General features: G+C 46.8%; 1 protein-coding gene across 1 annotated transcript; it reads right to left on the bottom strand.

Moving 5' to 3' along the window:
• Positions 1–252: 252 nt before the first annotated feature.
• LOC122686449 (translation initiation factor IF-2-like) lies at positions 253–18,292 on the bottom strand. The gene is made up of 3 exons (XM_043891521.1): positions 18,288–18,292; positions 14,244–15,312; positions 253–1,698 (listed from the first exon to the last, which is right to left on the bottom strand). Exons 1-3 carry the CDS (start codon positions 18,290–18,292, stop codon positions 1,630–1,632), a joined length of 1,143 nt encoding a protein of 380 aa, XP_043747456.1. The 3' UTR covers positions 253–1,629.
• Positions 18,293–20,982: the final 2,690 nt, after the last annotated feature.

A 20,982-nucleotide genomic window follows, 5' to 3' on the forward strand; every position in this document is an offset into this window, starting at 1 on the left:
TCAAAAACTCTAGATCTAAAGTCAGTTAATTGGAGGAAATATCTCTTTAAAGTTTTAAGAATCTTGTAGCTAGAAGGTAACTCCAAAAATACCAGGATAGTTTTCTTTACAAGTTAATTTCCTGTAGTTATTGGCTTTTTTTTTACAATAAATTGGGCTTCCCAGGTGGCTCAGTGGTAAAGAATCTGCCTGCCAAGGAGGAGATGCTGGTTCGATCCCTGGGTTGGGAAGATCATCTGGAGAAGGAAATGGCAACTCACTTCAGTATTCTTGCCAGGAGAATCCCATAGACACAGGAGCCTGGCGGGCTACAGCCCATGGGGTCACAAAAGAGTCAGACTAAACAACTTAGTGACTAAACAACAACACAATAAATGACTACACAGTACCTACACTGTATTGCATGATAACGCCATTGTTCACAAGTCAGTAACCATTAATTCTGGGAGAGGCACAATACTCCTCAAGAGAAAAGAATCAAAAACAAACACCACCCATAGAATTGTCTACATTACACATCCCGATCTGCCTTCGGGACCAAGTCAAAGACACATCTCGGAAAAGCATCTCTCCCACTCAAAGTCACAAGCATGCGCTAGGCAATCTGTTTGTCTATCCTGTGTCTCGTTCTGATTCATCCCTCTTGGATGGACTGCTGGCGACCTTCAACCTGAAAGGGCATCAGAATGAGAAGACAGTAAGTGGTTCTCAAACCGCAGTTCAGCTTATGTTGTACAAATTTCACCCTAATTAAAAAAAAAAAAAGAAAAACAAAGCAAAACCTTTTCAGTGATGCCCCAGGGTGCTTGGGCTAAAATCCAAAGTCCTCAGCTTGGCCTGGCAGGTCCTGCGTCAGCAGACCCAACCTACCAACCTACCCTCAGCAGCCTCAGCCAGCCACGCCACCCTCACTCTGCCCCGAAGCCACACTGCCTCTTCCAGGGACCCCCGCTCACACATGGGTCCCTCCCCACCACCACACCCCAGGACAACCCCAACCATCTCCAGGTCTTGAATGACTCTCTCATACAGGCCTTCCCTAACCACCTTCACGGGATCTTTTCAGAGAAACCTGGTCTTTTCCAAGAACTTCTCGTAAGCTTCAGTTACACCATGATTTTTGTTTTACTCGATATTCTTTCCAGTAAACTGTGGACTCCCCGGAGAACAGGACTGGGACTTTTTGTCCACTCCTGCGTTCCCAGCACCCAGTGGGAACCTGGCAACCATAAAATCATTTGGCAAAAAGATTGTGTAGCATGCCTTCCTCCAAAACCATTAACTCTCTGCTACAAAGGGAGTAGAGAGCTGGGTCATGATACGACGGGAGATTTAAAATAGACGTCAACATTATTAATAACCAGATGGGAAACGTCACACACTACTTAGGGCCAACTCAGCACAGTACAGCGAACACCCGCCTGGCACAGAAAGCAAGCTCTCTGCCTTCTGCAGCGCCCGCTTTGTGCTTCTGGGCAGAATCGAGTCCCTGATGCTCAAGGAAACTCCACATCCAGCCTCTCTCCTCGTGCCACTGCCCATTGCTGAGTAACATGGAAAGAAACAGAGACTACATCTCTGCAGAGAGATATACCTGAACCAGGTGAAAGACCAAGCTTCGGAAGGATGTCAGGAGAAAAAGCAGGCTGGCTCTCTCGTGGGTACCAATTTCTTAAAGGAAAGTGCGGAGAGCCTGACCTGGGAAGAGAGGATGCTGAACTCAGTCTGTTCTGAGGGATATTTCTTTGCAAGGGAAATAGAGGAGAAACTCACATAAGAGCAGGCATAATTGGTGTTTTGTTACTAAACAAATTGTTCTTTGGTGATTATATGTGTGCAAGTGACTTATTCTTTTCAATCTTGCATTTGTATTAACTAGAACCCTAATTTGTAAGTGTGTCTTAATTAACTTCCTTCAAAGCTTCTGCCCATTGAAAATAAGCTTATTTCTTTTCCATTGCCGGCTCACTCAGATCCTCTAATCCACAGTACTTGGGCCCAGCTCTCGCCACTTGGGTTCACCGTGGAGAGCAGAGACTGGCAAGTGACCCAGCTCCAAGGAGACCCATCTGTGCAAAACTCTGCATGTGCCCTGTCCCCCACCAAGGGCAGGAGAACATCGGGATTGGGCACATCACTACCCATGTCATCAGCTATTTCTCAACACTCAAGTTCTCCTTAAGCCAGAGCTCTTGACTTCCCCAAGCCCCAGTCCTTAGACCTGGTGGTGATTTGCATGCCTGGGAATTTAGGGTATCTCCCTGTATGCTGAGGGCTTCCCAGGGGGCTCAGTAGTAAAGAATCCACCTGCTAATACAAGAGACGCAGGAAAGGCAGTCTGAGCCTCACGTCGGGAAGATCCCCTGGAGAAGGGAATGGCAACTCACTGCAGTCAGATCTTGCCTGGAGAATCCCGTGGACAGAGGAGCCTGGAGGGCTACAGTCCATGGGGTCGCCAGGAGTCAGACACCTGGGCACAAAGCTGAGCACTTGTGTGCTGCAACGCCAGAAGGTTCTGCTCCTGGCATCTGAGGATGGGGCACCTACAACTGGGCGGTGTGTGCAAGCTCTTGGACATCGTGGTCGAAGACGACTCGAAGGCTTTCTCCTTGCTCCAATTCCCAGCTCTCTGTGCTCAACTGGGGACCCCCTGGAGAAGGGACAGAGCTGCCCCTGTGGTCAAGTACGGGCCCCAGGGAAGCAACCACCGAGACGTGCCCTCCAGTGGGGGAGGGGCCTGGGCACAGTCCTTATGGCAGAGCACAAGGCGACCGTGCCAGCTGGCCGCCAGCGTGGCTTCCTCTGATGCGGCTTCTAAATTAGCTTTATACTGGAAGATGCCACTTCAGTCCTACCTCCTTCTTCCCAAAGCATCCTTATTAACGTTCTTAGCAATGGTTTGTTACAAACCACATACGCTTCCACAGATGAGGGGTCAGACATTTTGAGAGCATCTCAGTACGGGAAAGCTAAGTGCCTGCAAACCCAGGATTGTTGTTGTTTAGTCTCTAAGGCATGTCCGACTCTTTTGTGACCCCATGGACTGTAGCCCGCCAGGCTCCTCTGTCCATGGGATTTCCCGGGCAAGAATACTGGAGTGGGCTGCCATTTCCTTCTCCAGGGGATCTTCCTGACCCAGGGATAGAACCTGAGTCTCCTGCATTGGCAGGCAGATTGTTTACCACTGAGCCGCCAGGGAAGTCCAGTAGAGGTACAACTGTAAACCAAAGTACATTCAGGGGTGAGTCACGAGACCAACACACTAATACAGGCTATAAGGATGTAACACACAAGAGATGAAGCCAGCAAGAAGAACCACTTGCAGAAAATAAGGCAGGGATGGTCAGACAAAGAGGAGCTCAAGGACAGATTACAAGGACACCAGGGGAGGTGGCCAAAATGCAGAATATATTTGACAAAGAGAAATTAGCGCTTCGGAAACCAGAGCCTAGAAGATGAATAGTCACTAAAAGGAAGGAAACGCCTGGTGGGAGGCGGTGACATTAAAAATGCAGGTACTTTCTGCCAGGACTGGAGCTGGCCAGATTCTTGCGGTGGAAGAAGCCAGCATGTCAGAAAGAGGAAAATCTCATCAGATGTTTATCATTCCCACGCTTTGAGGACCTGGGGACTGTCTAAGAAAACAGGAATCTCTACAAGTATATTTCACAGAGGAAATTTATGAGCGTGAATCGGTTACTCAGGTGATGGGAGGAGCAGAGAGCCTACACCAGGATAGTTAGATAATCCAGAGATTAGCTCAAAGCAGGAAGCTGCCGCCTCCCCTGGGCTGACAGGAGACAACAGACAGTGGGAGGAGATAGGGCTGCAGGCGTCCAAGGTCACTTGTGAGCAGCTGGAACCACAGAAGGTCCGTCAGGCATGAGTGGTGCTACCAGGGAGGGACTCCCACTGCCAGGGATGCCCCAGGAAGCTGGAGGAAAGAAAAAAAAAAAAATACCCTCCCTGGCTGGGCCCTTCTCCCTGCTGCCTCCTACGTGCCTCCCCAGGGCTGAGGACAGCTAAAGCCTGCAGACTCAGAAACCTGGGAGAGGAGCCTGCAGGGGTGAGCCCCCAGGACCCGGAGGGTAAGGGGAGACCAGGGGCGCGGGACGCGGACCAGGAGGGTGGGCAGCGCGCTGTATCAGACAAGCTTCCCTCCCAACAGGCGCACATTTAAAAGAGCCCCTTACTGGGGCCTCCCCGGTGGCGCAGTGGTAGAGAATCCGCCTGCCAGCACAGGAGACACCGGTTCAAACTCTGCAACCACTGGAGACATGGGTTCAAGCTCTGCAACCACTGAAACCCGCGCCCTAGAGCCCGTGGTCCGCAACCAGAGGAGCCCCGCAACGAGAGAGCAGACCCCGCTCGCCGCGACTAGAGAAAGGCCGGCGCAGCGACAAAGACCGAGCGCGAGCCAGAAATAAATAAAAAATAAACTAATTTTAAAAAAAAGCTTTGCTTCCTGCCACAGAATGGTCACACAGGAATAAATTAAGTGGGAGTTACGCCTGCAGAATGGCCTACTGACCTTCCTGCCACGTACAGTGGGCCCCGACCTGGTCTGCACTGCCCCTGAGTAGCAAGGGGTAGGGAATTTATTCTAACTTTGTAATTTATAATTTATATAATACCCTTTCTTCAGCTACAATTAATCCAGGACTAGTCTTAACAAGCGCATTTTCCCCCCAAAATCCTAGGGGAAAAAAGGCTCTTTGAAAAAATATAGGTATCGAATAGGAGAAAATATACCCGAGCATGGCTGAGCGCACACACGCCCAAATAAGTCCAAGTGAAACTGGGGAAATCTGACGAAGACTGGCCTGCAGCCGACCAGGTTGGTCACCATGCTGCCCTACAGGTCTGTAAGATGTTACCAGGGGCAGGGGGTTGGGGTGGGGTGGAAAATGTTACCAGACACAGGCTCTGCCACTTCCCTGGCAGTCTTTGGAAGTCTATACTTCCAATAGAGTTTGGGTTCGATCTCTGGTCAGGAACTAAGATCCTGCATGCCTCGCAGCCAAAAAAATTTAAGTGTACAACTTAATTGAAAAGTTGTCAAACTTTCAAAAAGTTTCAAACATATTTACACATTAAAAAAAAGTACACAGGTTCTGCATTCTTACAACTGCACAAGAATCTATAATGATCTCCAAATTAAAATTTTAATTAAAGAATATCATAAATGTGTGCATGCATGCTAATTCATTTTGGTCATGTCTGACTCTTTTGAGATCCCATGGACTGTGGCCCGCCAGCCTCCTCTGTCCATGGAATTCTCCAGGCAAGAATACTGGAGTGGGTGCGTTCCTCTCTCCAGGGGATCTTCCCCGACCCAGGGATTGAACCTCATCTCTTATGTCTCCTGCATTGCAGGCAGGTACGTTACCACTAGCGCCACCTGGGAAGCCGAGACTTATGTGCAGACTCTTCTCAATTATTAAGCCCTCTTCCTTGCCAGGGTGTTTCCTCCGTAAGTGTGTGTATACTCACAGGCACCGCATCGCTGCTCTCGGGACTCTGACCTCCCTATGCAGCGAGGCCTAGGAAGCTCTGCACTGGCCCCATCTGCAGCTCCTCCAAAATCTGTCTACTCTGCATCATTGGCTCAGGGCTACTTTTGCAGAAATAGGATGGTGTCGCTTACTCGTGTTTGATTCTTCAGCCTTGGCCTTTCTGACTGCAGACGGAGCCGGGACATTAGTATTCACACACAGGACAATTAGGAAGCCGCCTGACCTTAGTACAGATCAGCTAACAAGCCTTAACCTGCTCATTTCATGATGAAGGATTCATTTCAAAACCGCTCTCTTTCTGGAATGCATGCTTTCCTTCCCACATCCCTCTGGTCTCCTATGAGAGCTGGTGGCCTAAGAACCAGTGGGAGAAGCTGCATGGGGAGAGCCTGGCACTTTGACAGATCAAGAGGCAAGAGCCAGCCCACCCAGCCACTACTCATCCACTTAGCTAAAATACAGGCTCCAGGAGAAGCAGGGAAAACAATAGATAGAAGTGCATGCTAGGTCTTCCGGAAACTGATGCTGGATGAAAATCCCTTCTTAGCCAAGAGTATGAGGGTGGGGGGAAAAATCACTATTCATCACAAAATGGACAGGCACCTCGGACATCTCTCCAACTCTCCTTCTCTACCACTCCACAAATCCTGCCTGTGAAATATAACTTTCTTCCTTTAATGATCTGGTGGTGAATTATTTATATGCTTCAATTTATCTTTCTGTCTTCTTTTATTTATGCCCAGAATTGTACTACTTAACTCTAAGACAGCCTGACCAGGCCTGCAGGCAAGGCAGAGGCAACCCAGCCCTTTAGGGGGTCACTGAGCTGGAGAGACAGAGCAGGCGGAGCTGTGGGGAGAGGCCGAGGTCTCCGTCTAGGGATGCTGCATCAGGCTGACTTTTCCAGCCAGCTTTCCATCCAAATCCATCTTGCATCCCCTCCCCATCTCCAGTCCCCCAGCCACTATCTTCACTATCTGTCTGGGCAGCGCCACCTCGGAGCTGGTGTCCATGCCCCCAACTCTTCCTCTATCAATCCCTCTCCCAACAGCAGTTATCAAGAGGAACAATGCCATCATCATAATTCTTAAGCAGCTCTCTATCACCTGAAGCCAGAGCTCCCAAATCTTCCTAATTGGTGAAACCAGTGTGGTAGTGATTCAGTCACTAAATCATGTCTGACTCTTGTGACCCCACGGACTGTAGCCCGCCAGGCTCCTCTGTCCATGGGATTTCCCAGGCAAGAATACTGGAGTGTATTGCCATTTCCTTCTCCAAGGGATCTTCCCTCCCAGATCAGGAATCAAACCCAAGTCTCCTGCACTGCAGGCGGCTTCTTCACTGCTGAGCCAATGGGGGCATTATTTTTAAAATAAATAAATCAAGCAGATTCTTCAGTGTCTTACGTTGGGGTACTCCTTAAACAGCCCTTGAGACAGAGGTCTCTTAAATGCAAGTTATTCATCTGAGAGAGGACCCTGGGAAGGACTAGTTATTGGGGAGGAAGGCAGCCAAATAAGCCCAGATCCTGCAGGAGACGGCCACCACGGGCAGCACCGTCAGTCTCACTAGGGGATCCTTCGACATCGCGCAGGACACAGGTCAGTCTCTGCACGGGATGGGTCAGGAGGCCAGGGCACTGCCTCCCTGCTCTCTTCGGTCATCAGCTGAGGTCCACTCCTGGGGTCACTTAGCTTCGCTGCCCCACAAGTCAGAGAGAAAGCCCTCAGGTGGAGAAAATAGATGCTTGCAGAAGGATTTTGCAGAAGTGTACAGGAGTGGTGAGCATCTGGGCATATGAGTGCGTCTACCTGAGCCGGCCGTGTCCCTGAAGATTCTGATTTTGTGGGACTTAGGAATCAGCACTGTGGCCAAGCACTTAGTGGGACTCTTGCACAGGCAGACTGTGAAACACTGACCCATATCAGCAAGTGCAAAACCTTCAGTGGCAGCTCCCAGCAGTCACCTGTAAACCACACTTCAGTGGTTTACAGTGCCCTTTCCCCAAGTCTTCCCTTTAGGAGCATACTCTTCTACAAGCAGGAAACGCGCCTTAAAAATGTCCATGATCCCCAGAGCCAAATACCAGTCATACCAGTCAATATGCTCATATTGAGCATAAATGCTCAATAAATGTGTGTTAAAGAAATCACCCTGAAAAGAAACAGTATGGTACTAGATACATCGGTTCCCTAGACAAAACTATCTGCCAAATCTCTCAAAATAATAGTAAAACAAACAAACAAACAAAAAATACCTATTGAGCACCTATCTATGCAAGACACTCAGGAGTTCCTCCTGAGATGCTCCATAACTGCTGATCTGCGTGCACCTTAACAGAGACTTGCTGCTATAACACAAAACGGTGAATTAATCCCTACCAGGGAGACAAAGGACGGAGGTGGTGGGAAGGTGAAGCATGCTTTCTTTCCGAGGAACTGGAAGCCTTCTGGGCTTGACCCTACCTGGTGATTCTGCCCGGACTGTCCCCACAAACCCGGTCGCCCTCCACCTACTTTACAGAGATGGAGTGGGATGAAGAGGAAAGTCGTATTGATGTCTCAGGATGAAGGCTTCTTCCAATGACCAGAAATTTGGTACCTGGGGCCTCGATGGGAACTCTGGGCTCCACCCTCAGAGGCACAACAGTTTCTGCGGTTTTCAAGGAGCTCTCTTGCAAATGAGACCAAAGCAGAGGCCTGGGCACTGGGAGTCACTACAGACCTCATCGGTGGCTTTTCTCCCCCCATCTGGGATGTTAAACCACAGCACGCTGGCCACGCTCCAGTCTGGATAATCAGGCTGGGGCTAGCAGACTTCCCCCTCCCACTCCAGCTAAATAAAGTATTTCTTCAGACCAGATGCCCTAAACTTTGTTATGTGGCTGTGGGCTTATTAAAGAGCTCTTCTGTACTTAGGATGGCTGTATTTGTGAAAAATCAACACCCCAACACTTCTACACCGACAAGAAGTACCTTCCAAAATATCACTGACTACGCTAGTCCTTTTGATATGCTTTTATACAGGGCTGGAAACAATTAGAAAAGTATAGTCATTTCTTCTCCATTTCCCCAGCTTTTGCTATTCATGAAGACACAGACCAAAATATTTGCAACATCACAAAAAGGAGGTGGCAGGTGCATACTTCACAAAACATGCTGAGAGTCTACTGCAAGCCAAGCGCTGCTGCAGGTACCGGGTGATGACCAAAGGGTCATAGGTTATGCGGTCAGCACAAATTTGACATTTTTCCAAGGGGAATAATTCAATTTAATTCTTCCTCTTCTGCTGCATTTCTGAAAATTTGAATCCATCGGCTTTGCTTAAAATCTATCATACACAGGTGGCCCCATCAAATACTATTTCTGTCCACCCTTAAAATTAAAACCACCAAAAGAAGAATACGTAAGACCTTAAACTCAGTGTGTATGTGGGTGTGTGTAGAAGTGTGTATGTGTCGAAGAATGAGAAAATATGCTTTCTTGTCCAGGCTGTAGGGCAGCAAATGGGATGCTGCTTAGGTAAACATTTATTTGTTTGCTTGTTTTCAGCAATCATCCTATTTGTGTGGGCGAGAGTTTACAGCTTATAATAGCAGAAGCTGACATAGGGAAGTGGAAAACATAAATATCTCTTGCTTAAAGATTCTTTTTACTGTATGAAAAAAAATACAAATAAGGCCCTTTGGCATTCTATTGTTAGCATAAAAACAACAAAAAGGAAAACAAATGCCAACACATATGTATGCATACACACACATTATCTTGAACATGAAGATAGAAGAAGGAAGTTAATTAAATTTCAAGATTCCAGTGGAATAAATTTAGTGTATGAACTACAGAATATTTAACATCATGCCACAAAAAGAGAGACAGTTCTGATTTTTCTAAATAATAATAACTTTAAAATTTAGATTATTCCTAGAAGACCCAAAGCAAGTGCTTGTCCTGAACCACAGATTGTGAAAAATAATTTTAAAAATCAGTGAAGTTCACTTGAAATCTGCCAAATTATTATTCTGCTTGGAAATCCTTCTAGCTAGAACAAGTTAATAGCAGGCTTCTAACACTAGGTGAAACATGCTGTAAATCAATTTATCCCCCCCGACAAATCTGCTAAAGTGCATGCTTTTCTGGTAAAAATGGTTCTTCAATGATACTTAATACTGTCACTACATTGTTTCTCCAGCCAGTCCAATCCAAGTTTTTCTTCCAGTTAAATGCCTACCTTTGTAATAAATAGTAAATGACAGAACACAGATTCTTCAAAGTATTTACGGCAGAACGAAACTCTAAATGTATCACCATGCAATACATTTCCTAAGCTTAAAAAGAAGGCTTAATAAAGCACATGTGATTCAAATTCGCCATCCAATACTCCATTCATTAGCGTCTCAGGGTTCAGAAACAATCTATGCCATTGTCATCTCTCACAGATAGATGACTGTCCTCCACAAGCAGGCTTCAGGTGACACCTTTGGCAAAACAGTTTTGAAAAGGACCAAAAGTAGGATTATGCAGCAACATAGGCTGTCCTGTGTACTTTTGTTTTTAATTTTTATTCCATACTGGAGCAGAGCTGATTAACAATGTTGCATTAGAGTCAGGTGTCCAGCAAAGGGACTCAGTTATACTTACACCTGCATCTATTCTTTTCCAAATCATCTTCCCATTTAGGTTATTAGAGAATATCGAGCAGCGTTCCCTGTGCTACACAGTAGGTCCTTGTTGGCTAGCTGTTTTAAATACAGCATGCATACATGTCAGTCCCAATCCCCAATCTTGCCTCTCACCAACTCATCCCCCGGGGAACCATAAATTCAGTTCTCTAAGTCTGTGAGTCTGTCTGTTTTCTAAGTAAGTTCAATTTTTGTTTGTTTGTTTGTTTTTGAGCCCCTATCATTAGACCAACAACATGTCTATCCCTTGCAGACAGAAGCCCACAACAAGTGATTAATCAGCAGTAATGGTTAAACTCTCACAGGTGACCCGCGGACCAACACAATCCTCAATCTCATCCCCATTTTAAATTCTTATAGAGAAAAGGGGAACATTCAAGACTGTCCAAAGATGTAAACAATTACCAAAGCAAGGAACAGGGCATCCCCCGTTTGAGGAAAGAGGTGGGAGGCCCAGGACTTTCTGAGACTGAAGGCTGAACACAGTACACAAGGTATCTAAAACCAAAACGGAGCCTGGTGTCAACACTGAATCTTGACTCCCAAATACTACTGTGTTTTTCTAATGATCTTCATCAGGGTAAAAATCGTGATTACAAATTATGTGTAAATAAAGAACAAAGAAAGAATGATTTGGGGGAGGAAATGGGGTGGGGGTGATTTTCAAGTGTGACCCAAGGCAAGACCTCCTGGAGAGCCCTTGGTCAGCAGGTCTGAGTCACAACACCTCCCCGGGCCACAGTGCCTCTTAAAACTAAAGGCTTAGGCCAGAGCATCCGTTTCTAACTGGCAGTAAAACCCAGTCACCTATTTAGGTATCAGAGAGAACTCAAGTTTTTGTAAAACCCTAAGAGCATCTGAGAGCGGCAGAAAACGTGCTTATGGTGTTAAACGACTACAAAGGGGAGAATGAGGAGGGTCTAAACAATCCTCCCAGCCTTATATTTTCCAGTTTCTACCGGGCTTAAGAGGGCAATTGAAATTAGATGCTTCATTTCATCCCACAATAACAATGTAATTCTGATTATAATAAAATGTTGGAATGTTCTCTTTAAAAACATCCCCCTCCAAAGGAAACAGCTTCACCTTCCTCAGATGTAGCCTGGTAGATCTGCCTCCGGAGGTTGTAATGCCCGAGCTACGGTGTGAGTATCAGGGTAGATCTGCCTCCGGAGGTTGCAATGCCGGAGCTACAGTGTGAGTATCAGGATGTGGAAGCAGCTGTCACCGCTTTGTTGTTCAGTCACAGTAGGTGGTTGCCAAGCAACAAAATACTATTGTCTGTTTCCATGATCTGTTGGCCAATTCTACCGGTGATAATGCTTTCCACAGTTTAAAATAGGGCCACCTTTTGGACAAGGAGAAATGCGAAAAAATTCTAAGAACAATAAACATATATATAAACAAACACACTGGACGTATCCCTAAATTATGTTTATAAATATCCAGCTGTGTGCTGATACACATATAGACATTCTGCATGTGTATATATGTGTGTGGGTGACTATTTATTACCCATTCTCCTCCTACCTACCTCCAAACTCATCTAAATTGAATAGGCCAAAAACTAGATCTAAATCCCAGAGGGCAAATTAAAGCATGACCTGGAGATACGAAAACAAGTCAGGATTATTTTCTCAACAACAGCAATAATTTCCAACTTGCCAGATGTATCAAATTCTGTCCCTTGAATACAAAGTTCTCCAGTCAGGAAAGCAATTCTACTGATATAAAAATAATAAATGGAATGCCTTTACTATCTACTTTGGAATCACTGATCATTTGTTGTTTTACTTCATGTCATCATCTGCTACCCCTGTGTACAGAGATAATAATTCAAATGGGAAAATTCTGTTTTTCTTTACACCCAAGAATATTAACATATATTCACTTTGAAAATAATTGAATTGTTCTCTATGGAATAGCCTCATGTGATTCCCCACTTTGTTCTGATATTGGTCCCTCAGGAATAGCAGTCATGCTATGTTACTCTTGCATATTTCACTAGCTTACAAATAAAATAACGCAGTGTACTCAATATAAAGTTGTCAACATTCGCTTGCATCAGCTGCTGTTTGTTTTCCATTGACAAGGCTTCTAAAGATAAGAATTACAATATTCTTAGATGTACAGACACAACATCAAAACAGCCTGAAGGAATTAAAGCTGGAAACTGCTAGAGGCAATCATGCTTTGAAATGAAGAGAAATCAGTATCACTTATGCACACATATATTTCAGCAAAGACCCTAAATAATGCCAGAACAGTCTTTGCATTTTATGCAACGTTCATCCATCTTCCCTCACAATATTTCCAAAGCACTTTAACTATTTAGTTCATTCCTCTAAACAAGCCTTTGAAATTCACCTTTTGAAATTCACCACCACTTGTAAATCTACACGTTGTAAGAAACTGGTAATAAGAAAAACTCATTACGTGGATTGACGTTATTACTATAAAATCTGCTATCAAAAGGGCAACTTTAGCAAAACAGAAACAGAGTATGTTAAATAATTAACTGAATACTAGTCAAATGATCACTTTTCCGGACACAGCCATCCTCAGCAGACCGCTCCTGGGAAGAAGCGCCCAGTCCAGGTTTCTCCTTCAGGTCTCACCCCACACACGACCCACTTCCTTCTCCCACAGCTTCTCAAGCTTGTCCACCCATATCCCGACCTCACTAAGAAACATGCTCTCCCCACTTTCTCCACCCTTGTCGTATTCCTTAGACACTCATTACTTTCTGCAAACCATCGGACTCAAACCTGCAGTTTGCCACGAACCTCCCCATAAACACTTGTCTTCCCGATTCTTCAAGATCTGCTTTAAAAATCTCCAAGACCGAACAAATACAATATTAATAAAAGAAAGGCTACAAGCCAGTTGATTTTTTAATGTCATAGCAGCAAAACGTTGGGGGAAAAAAGACAGAAAAGGAGACATGCAGGCGTGTACTCGGAGGAAGGCGGGTGGAAGTGTAGCTCCGCACAGTGGGTCGCGGGGACCCAAGGGGCCTCGCTTCCCCGACTTGTCAACCCCACTTCCCCCATGTGCGCACCGCCGCTGACAACCACAACACTCCCGGACCACCCCCTCCGGAAAGGGGGCGGGGTTACGCCTTCGGCCAATCAGAACCCGCAAGCCCCGGGTGTCCAACCTATGGGGTGGCCCTGGCCGTGCAGGGGGAGGACGCGGGGTGGTCGGGGAGGGGCCGCGTCCGTGGGAGGCGCGCACGTGTCGGGTCCGCGGAGGCGGCGGGCGTCCGGGTCCCGAGGCGTGGGCTCTGCACCCCGGCAGCCCCCGAGTCCCGCTGCCCAGTGCCTCTTTTGCCTCGGCCCGATTCGGGCAGGACATGCTCCCGCCGAAAAAAAAAAAAAGACCGGTCCACGACGTCTGACTTCCCCCCCGAGTAAGGGGACAGTCACAGATAACAACAGTAGTACCCGGCTCAGACAAGACCGGGAGGAAAGTTTCAGGCCCGCACCCGAGGGAGTCCTCCAGGGCTGGGAGGAGGAGCAGGAGGCGGACGGAGGCTGGGCGGGAGGGTGACGACCTGGAAAGCAGAGGGCGGCGGGAGGGCTGCGCGAGCCGGGCGCGGACCGGGGCGCGGTGCTGGGGGACGCTAGCGGCGGGGTGCGCTGTCCAAGGTGCACGGGAGGTGGTGGGCGCGCGGCGGGCGCGGAGCCCGGAGCCAACACTGGCCGGCGGCGGCGGCGGCGGCGGCGGCGGGGGAGCGAGCTTGGAACGGCTGTCCGGGGGAGCCAGGCACCACCACCCCCCCACCACCCAGGCTTGTAAAAGTGAGCCTAGTGGAGCTGAGACAGGAAGGGGAAGGGCGCGGGAGGCTGCGCCGAAGCCCCTCACGCTCCCCTGCACCCCTCCCTCCCGGCCGCACCTCGAGCTCCTTTCCTTTTTCCCCTTCCCCCGCCCCAAGCCCACTCCCCTCAGGGCCTCGATCCCGGTACCGCGGCGGGGGCGGGACCGCGGAACCCCCGCTCCGAGCCCGGACGCCCCAGGGATGCTGCGGGCCCCCCGGAGCTGCTTACCTGTGGCCGCGGCACCAGGAGCGGGCGCGGCGCGGCTCCTTCTCGCCTCCGCGCCCTCCTTACCCGCTTCTCCCCCGGACTCTGTCCTGTGCGCCGAGCTCTGAGACCCGGCCGGGCTGCAGCCGCCTTCCTCGCCGCCGCCTCGGCCGCCGCTGCCGCAGACAGAGGACGCCCAGTGGCGGCTGGAAGCCCGTGTGAGTAGCGGCGCCGGAGATTCCGCGGCTCCGGGCGCGCGGCCGTGCGCACGCGCGCCGGCGAGTGTGAGTGTGTGTGTGTGAGTGTGCGCGCGCGCGCCCACGGGGAGGGGGAGGAAGAGGCCGAGAGATGCTCGTAGGGACCGAGGCAAAATTCTCCTGCCTCGGGAATCCGTAAGCCGGGGAAGGAGGCTCGAACGCGCGTCTCGCCGCGGGGAGGAGCTGCCCGCCGGGCCACGCCGAGGAGGAGGGGGCGGCCGCGCGGGGCGCGCGGGTTCCGGATCCGAGCGGGGCCGAACCGAGCGGGACGCGCAGCCACAGACGCAGCGGAGGCGGTGTCCGCAGCCCACGGTCGCGCTGCCCGCTCTGGGGAGGGGCCGGGCCGCTCGCTCCCGCCGCCGCCGCCGTCCGGACTTCTCGACTGGGCGCGGAGGACACGGATCGAGACCCTCACCGCTGCCACCTCGACCGTGAAGGCGCCCGGGGCCGAGCCGGGGAACCCGGGCGCACGTGGCCGATTACCGGCTGCAGCCGGCGTGCGCGAAGGCTGCAGGCGTGCGGTGGGCGGTGGACCCGGGGCGGCGCGGCCCGCCGCCTCCGCTGGGTGGAGGAAGCCGGGCGGGGGAGCGGGGCTGAGGTCGGTCCAGGGTGCGGTCGGCAGGCAGAGTCGAGGGTTGTGGGGGGCTTCCGCTCCGGGCGGAACGTTGCCTGTTTTCCCCTTCGGAGGGCACTTTTCCTCAAAGTTATCCACTACCCAGGTAAAAGTGTTGGCTTCCTCTTTGTTCGGAGCCAGCTCACTGTGCAAGGCATCTGAACACTGTGCTGCTTTGAAGTCCGTCTTCTCCAAGAACCAGCCAGCCTGGCGCCTCTTAAACCTTTTAAACCGCTGCTCTCTCACTCATCCCGGCTACACTTTTTATCACAGAAATAAAATGTTCAAGCACATTTACATGCCGTTTCTCCTAAAAGATTTGTCGTCCTAGCGGTATTCTTTTCCCTGCTTATTTTAAATTCGGAATGCACTTTTATTCACTCAAGAATTCTTAAAAGGTCATTAAGGTCTGTTTGATACTTGAAATAACCCGTCCCAGTCCGCGGGCAGGGGTTGTGTTCTGCATACTTTTGCATGCCCTCCAGTCCTGAGCCCAGCACCGTGGACTCTGTGTGTTCTCTATAAATGTTAAGTGAATGACATTGTTTTTTCTAGCTTCACATATCCTGAAGGCAAAGGTTTGGATGCTGGGAAAGTCATTACCACCCCGCCAGGCTTGCTTGATTTTAACTTAGGCCATTACCCTGTGTGTGTGTGACTATTTTCCCCTCTGGCGGCCAGAGCCCCGGTGTAAAGAAAGACAGCAGAGAATACTGACCCATAGTGCTGTGTCGCCAAGGTGCAGGCAGAGAGCACTCTGCAGGGAGCCCCAGAGGACACGGGTGTGAGAAGGCTAAAGAGTGCTTCATTTCAGTCCTGGGGGAATCCAGTCTCTGAACACGAAAGTCACATTTCATTAGCAGTTTATAATGTCTTTTTTTGTGTGTGCAGGACAGGAAGAGAGTTTTAAGAGAAATGCATGCTTCTAATAGCTTGTCAGGTACAGGCTTTTCTCTTGTAAAAAGCATTACTTCATGGCTACTTGCCAATCTATGCAGGGTCATCTCAGATTACTAATTCTCCTGTGCACTGAGCCCACACGATTCCACGCTGGTATTTCCACAATCATCCTCTGAGAAGCAGAAGTCCTGGATTTTACATTGCATACTAAATTTCAGTGCGTTTGAACTCGGGCTGTTCTATGAGCTGCTTCTCTCTCCACTCATGATATCACAGCTTTGAAGCAGAACGGAAATGAAGTGAAAATTAAAATGGATTTATTTGGGCGCTGCCTTGTGTTCTGTAGTGGGAGTCCCTTTAAATGACTTCTCTTCTGTCACTCAATTTACAATCATTGTAGAAGCCATTTGTTGTGCTATGGAATTCATGTGCTTTTTTGTTGTTAAAAGCGTGGATATTTAAATTTTTTACTTGAAGCTCTAGAACTTGCAGGAGCAGAAAATAAATCTCTGACACTCCAAATGGACTCTTGACAGCCAACCTTTAAAATGGGTATGAGTCAAAGTCTTCCAATATAATTGTAAAGCTTTGTTTTGCTTAGAAAGATGCCTTTAGGGTTTCATTCAACAGCTTCCCAAGAGCTTGCTCACTTGGTAGGATGGAAGAATGGAACAAAGCCATAACTTCTCTGATGAGCACCAGAGGGAGCAGACTTGGCCTTGTAAAAACAAAAACATTTACAAGAAGCCAAAATTTAAAAACAAGAATGTAGACTTGCAGCAGTCCTAATAAATGTTAATTTAAAAGATAAACAATAGAAAGAAAAAAATCACAACATAAGAGTTAAAAGTGCTTCTGACCCACTTAAAGTCTGGAGGAGGAGCTAGGATTAAAATGCTATAAACCATGGCTCTTCATGCTAGCTAAACACTAAATAATAAAATGTTCTACTGAGAGATTCATTTTCATATGTTGTTATCAGTTAAACTGAGAATTAATAGCATAATTATAAAGGTTTGATTTTTCTTCCTTAAAAGGGAATGCTCCTTAACATAACTGCCTTTTTTTAAAATTCGCAGCAGTGCAATAAACCGAGTTAAACGTTAACTTCCTTAGAAATACAGGACTGGGAAAGGGTAGGATGTGTAGGGAAACACTTTAAACTGATTTGACCACAACTAACTAATCTATTCTGTCCATCTACAGAAACAACAAAAGCTTTCTAACTCTGAAGACTGGTAAATTTAGGCTGTGAGATGTACCATGAATTCGAAAATCAACTCCTCATGCTGGGAGCCGATTGCCCCAAATTCTTTCAAGTGAGAAGACAGGGACCGTTACCTGAAATGTCGCTGTTGAGTTTAGTGGTGTGAGCACGCATAAGGATACAGGTAATTTCCCCCATAATTAGGTCGCAGATCACTTCGTGCATTAGAGTTTTAAATGATAAAAAATACCTTGACCTACACATGGACCCAAATGCCAGCTCAGTAAAGAGTGCAGCCTGGGAACAAGAAGTTTCAATTATCCTGTTTGCCTTCATGCTTTATACACTGGTTTATTCCAGATATTATTAAATGCTTAGGGCAACTTAAGTCTAACCGGAGATCAGGCATGTTTAGGAAAGTAAAAGATCAGAAAAAAGGTTATAGTGTATTCCAAGCAAATGTAGATGGGCTTCCAGAGTTATCAGTGCTGATATTTGAGATGCAGGGGAAAATATTAAATACCACTTGTTCTTAATAGTTTATGGAGTGATGGATTTTCTGGAAGTGAAGAACATTCTAGATCCTCTCCCCAGCAAAGTGAACATATGAAGACACACAAAAAACTGAATAAAATTTCAAAGAGTTAAGGGAACACCCTCTGAAGGTCAGGGTAAGAACCCCCATATAACATAGATCCTTTGCACATTGACATTTATGGCTAACGGGAAATGAATTGGTAAATACACTACTATCCTTACATCTGTTTTTAATCTAATAAGTTATTTAACTGCCAAAGCCAAGAAGGTGCAGAAGCAAATCAGTAAACCCCACAAGTAACTACTGAGTACCTGCTTCATCAGTTCAGTTCAGTTCAGTCGCTCAGTCGTGTCCGACTCTTTGCAACCCCATGGATGGCAGCACGCCAGGTTTCCCTGTCCATCACCATCTCCTGAGCTTGCCCAAACTCATGCCTATTGAGTCAGTGATGCCATCCAACCATCTCATCCTCTGTGGTCCTCTTCTCCTCCTATTTTCAGTCTTTCCCAGCATCAGGGTCTTAACCTACTTCATAATCAGTACTATTCCTCACGCCATGATTGTTACCAATAAAGTATAAAATGCAATCTATCTCTGCCTCTAAGGAGCCTACAATACAGCTATCCTTATTCTTGGAAACAAAAAAGTGAACATAAGCATACTTTTATCACTTGACAAGGTACAACAAACTTAAACGTGAATTACCAATGTGACTTAGTGAGCCACCGGTTAAGTGAATAAACCAACTGAAAATTGATTAGTGGCCAAGGTATATATGCATATTTCATATTCATATTTCCTGGTAGTAATCACTTAGATTACCACATGATGTATGAGATGAAAAGCTCATCTGATGCTGAATTCTGAATTTTAAATTGGGGACAAGAAGAAAATTATGGACAAGAAAAAATCAACCATATTGGCAACAGCAGCTGTGAATTGCCTATCATTGGGGATCCTTGGGCAGAATGGAATTGATTAGAATATGCTAATAAATTTTATAGACTTTATATTTCAACTGATTCATGAGTTAGCAGGGCTACCCATGTATTTTGAAGTTTCTCTATCTGCAAAGACCCTTTAGTCTATTCTTGGATAATGTTAGTATAATACTTTATTATTCCTCTCCTTAAAATTTCTTTGTTTTGCCCTCTATTCTTTTCACTTATTAACATGATTTTTTTAAATGTATTTAATTTTAATTGGAGGATAACTGCTTTATAATATTGTGTTGGTTTCTGCCATACATCAACATGAATCAGTCATAAGTATACCTAGGTCCCCTCCAACATGACTTAGTTTTGGCTAATAGAGCTTTTGAAACTATAACTCCTTCACTCAATTCATGAAAAACTTATAAACAGGAAAAGCAGTAATCCAAGGATACAAGAAGCTTTCAGGTGAAGGCAGTGTTAAGGGGAAGTCCCCTGCCACTTACAGGGTGGCACAAACATAAAGTCAGACACGTGATTCAGTTCAGGTCAGTCACTTAGTCGTGTCCAAGTCTTTGTGACCCCATGGACTGCAGCACACCAGGCTTCCCTGTCCATCACCAACTCCCGGAGCTTACTCAAACTCATGTCCATCGAGTAGGTGATGCCATCTAACTATCTCATCCTCTGTTGTCCCCTTCTCTTCCTGCCTTCAATCTTTCCCAGCATCAGGGTCTTTTCCAAGGAGTCAGTTCTTAGCATCAGGTGGCCAAAGTATTGGAGTTTCAGCTTCAACATCAGTCCTTCCAATAACTATTCAGGACTGATTTCCTTTAGGATTGACTGGTTTGATCTCCTTGCAGTCCAAGGTACTCTCAAGAGTCTTCTCTAATACCACAGTTCTGGATGTGATTAGAGCTGTGGAAAGCTCACCCGTCCATGTGTTGACTATTTACATAACCTGCCTCGCCAAGTACCAGGACTACCAGTCACATCTTTTTACTTCTCCAGCAGCAGTCTTGATGTCATATAAAAATGGCACTGAGCACCAAGTTGTATGATCCAAGGTCAATCCCAGCCTGGTTTTAACCTTTTTAAAGGTGCTGGGAGACCTTGGCAACTCACTTTCTGAACTTCAGTTGACCTTGCTGTGTAATCCGGACAATAATAACTACCTCATTGTTTAAGAACATTACAACGTGAGAAAGGGTTTCTCATGTAGGAGCTTAGGAACTCTTACACAGCCTTGGATCTAAATCAAGTGTGTGGCAGAAAATTGGAACATGTACATGAATGGGCAGCTCCCGTAGAAATGCTGGAGCCTTTGTTAGACTATAACTTAGAGAACGTTGAACTGATTTGATGATTTCTTGTAGTCCCTTCCAAGGATATTTTAAGAAAACCACAGACAACCAGAAGTTGGCAGAAACAGACACATTGCAGGAAATTGTGGGTTCCATAATTCTAGAGGTGCTGTAATTCTATAAATTCTGCTGCTGTTGCAAAACCCAAGCTTTTGTGTTCATTTGTTTTTAATTAGTCTCTGTTTTTCCTGCCACACAGATGCTGCTTCCCCAGTGGTGCTCTGAGTTGCTAACTTAGCTATAGGAACATTTATTTTACAGATTAAGACCAACCATAAAATTTCTTTTGTTTTTAAACAAAAATTATTCACTGTTTATCCCTCCTTAATTGTGAAAGCAGTGTGTGTACTCACTGGGGGAAAAGAGCCAATACAGAAATGTATAAAGAAGAAAAAAATTGTTGTTTAATGTGCCTTCTTAGGGAACAACCAACATTGCTACTTTGGTGTGGACCCTTCCAGACATTTTCTTTGCATCATTTTACTCTTTTAAAATGTCATTCAAGTCAACATATCAGCCACTTAAATATATGCTACCAGCATTTTAGCAAAAACAATTAGACTCTTTCACAAAAAGATTCAAAAGTGTTTTCATTTTTTTTTTCCCCTTTCATACTCTTTCTTATCAGGATGGATTCTTTACTCAGCAAGTCCTTTAAATGGGATTTTACCAAGTCATCCTTGAAACCTTTCCTTGTATTTCACCACTTTCAACACATCTAACAATGAGCACTTTTTAATGACCCTTTAAAAACTTCATCTCACCTTGAGTTGACGTATTCTGGAGTCACAAGCCCTGCTCCTTGGCCTCTAGCCATTCTGTGGACGCTTTGCATTACTTAACCTCCACCTCAAGATGTGGTCCAGCACTGACCTTGGATCTGGTACTGAATTCCCTGATGGAGCAGGAAAGATTCTTGATTTCAATAAGTAACCAGAATGTTCACTGGAGT

This window comes from Cervus elaphus, chromosome 30, assembly GCF_910594005.1.
Source record: "Cervus elaphus chromosome 30, mCerEla1.1, whole genome shotgun sequence".
NCBI classification, from domain to species: domain Eukaryota; kingdom Metazoa; phylum Chordata; class Mammalia; order Artiodactyla; family Cervidae; genus Cervus; species Cervus elaphus.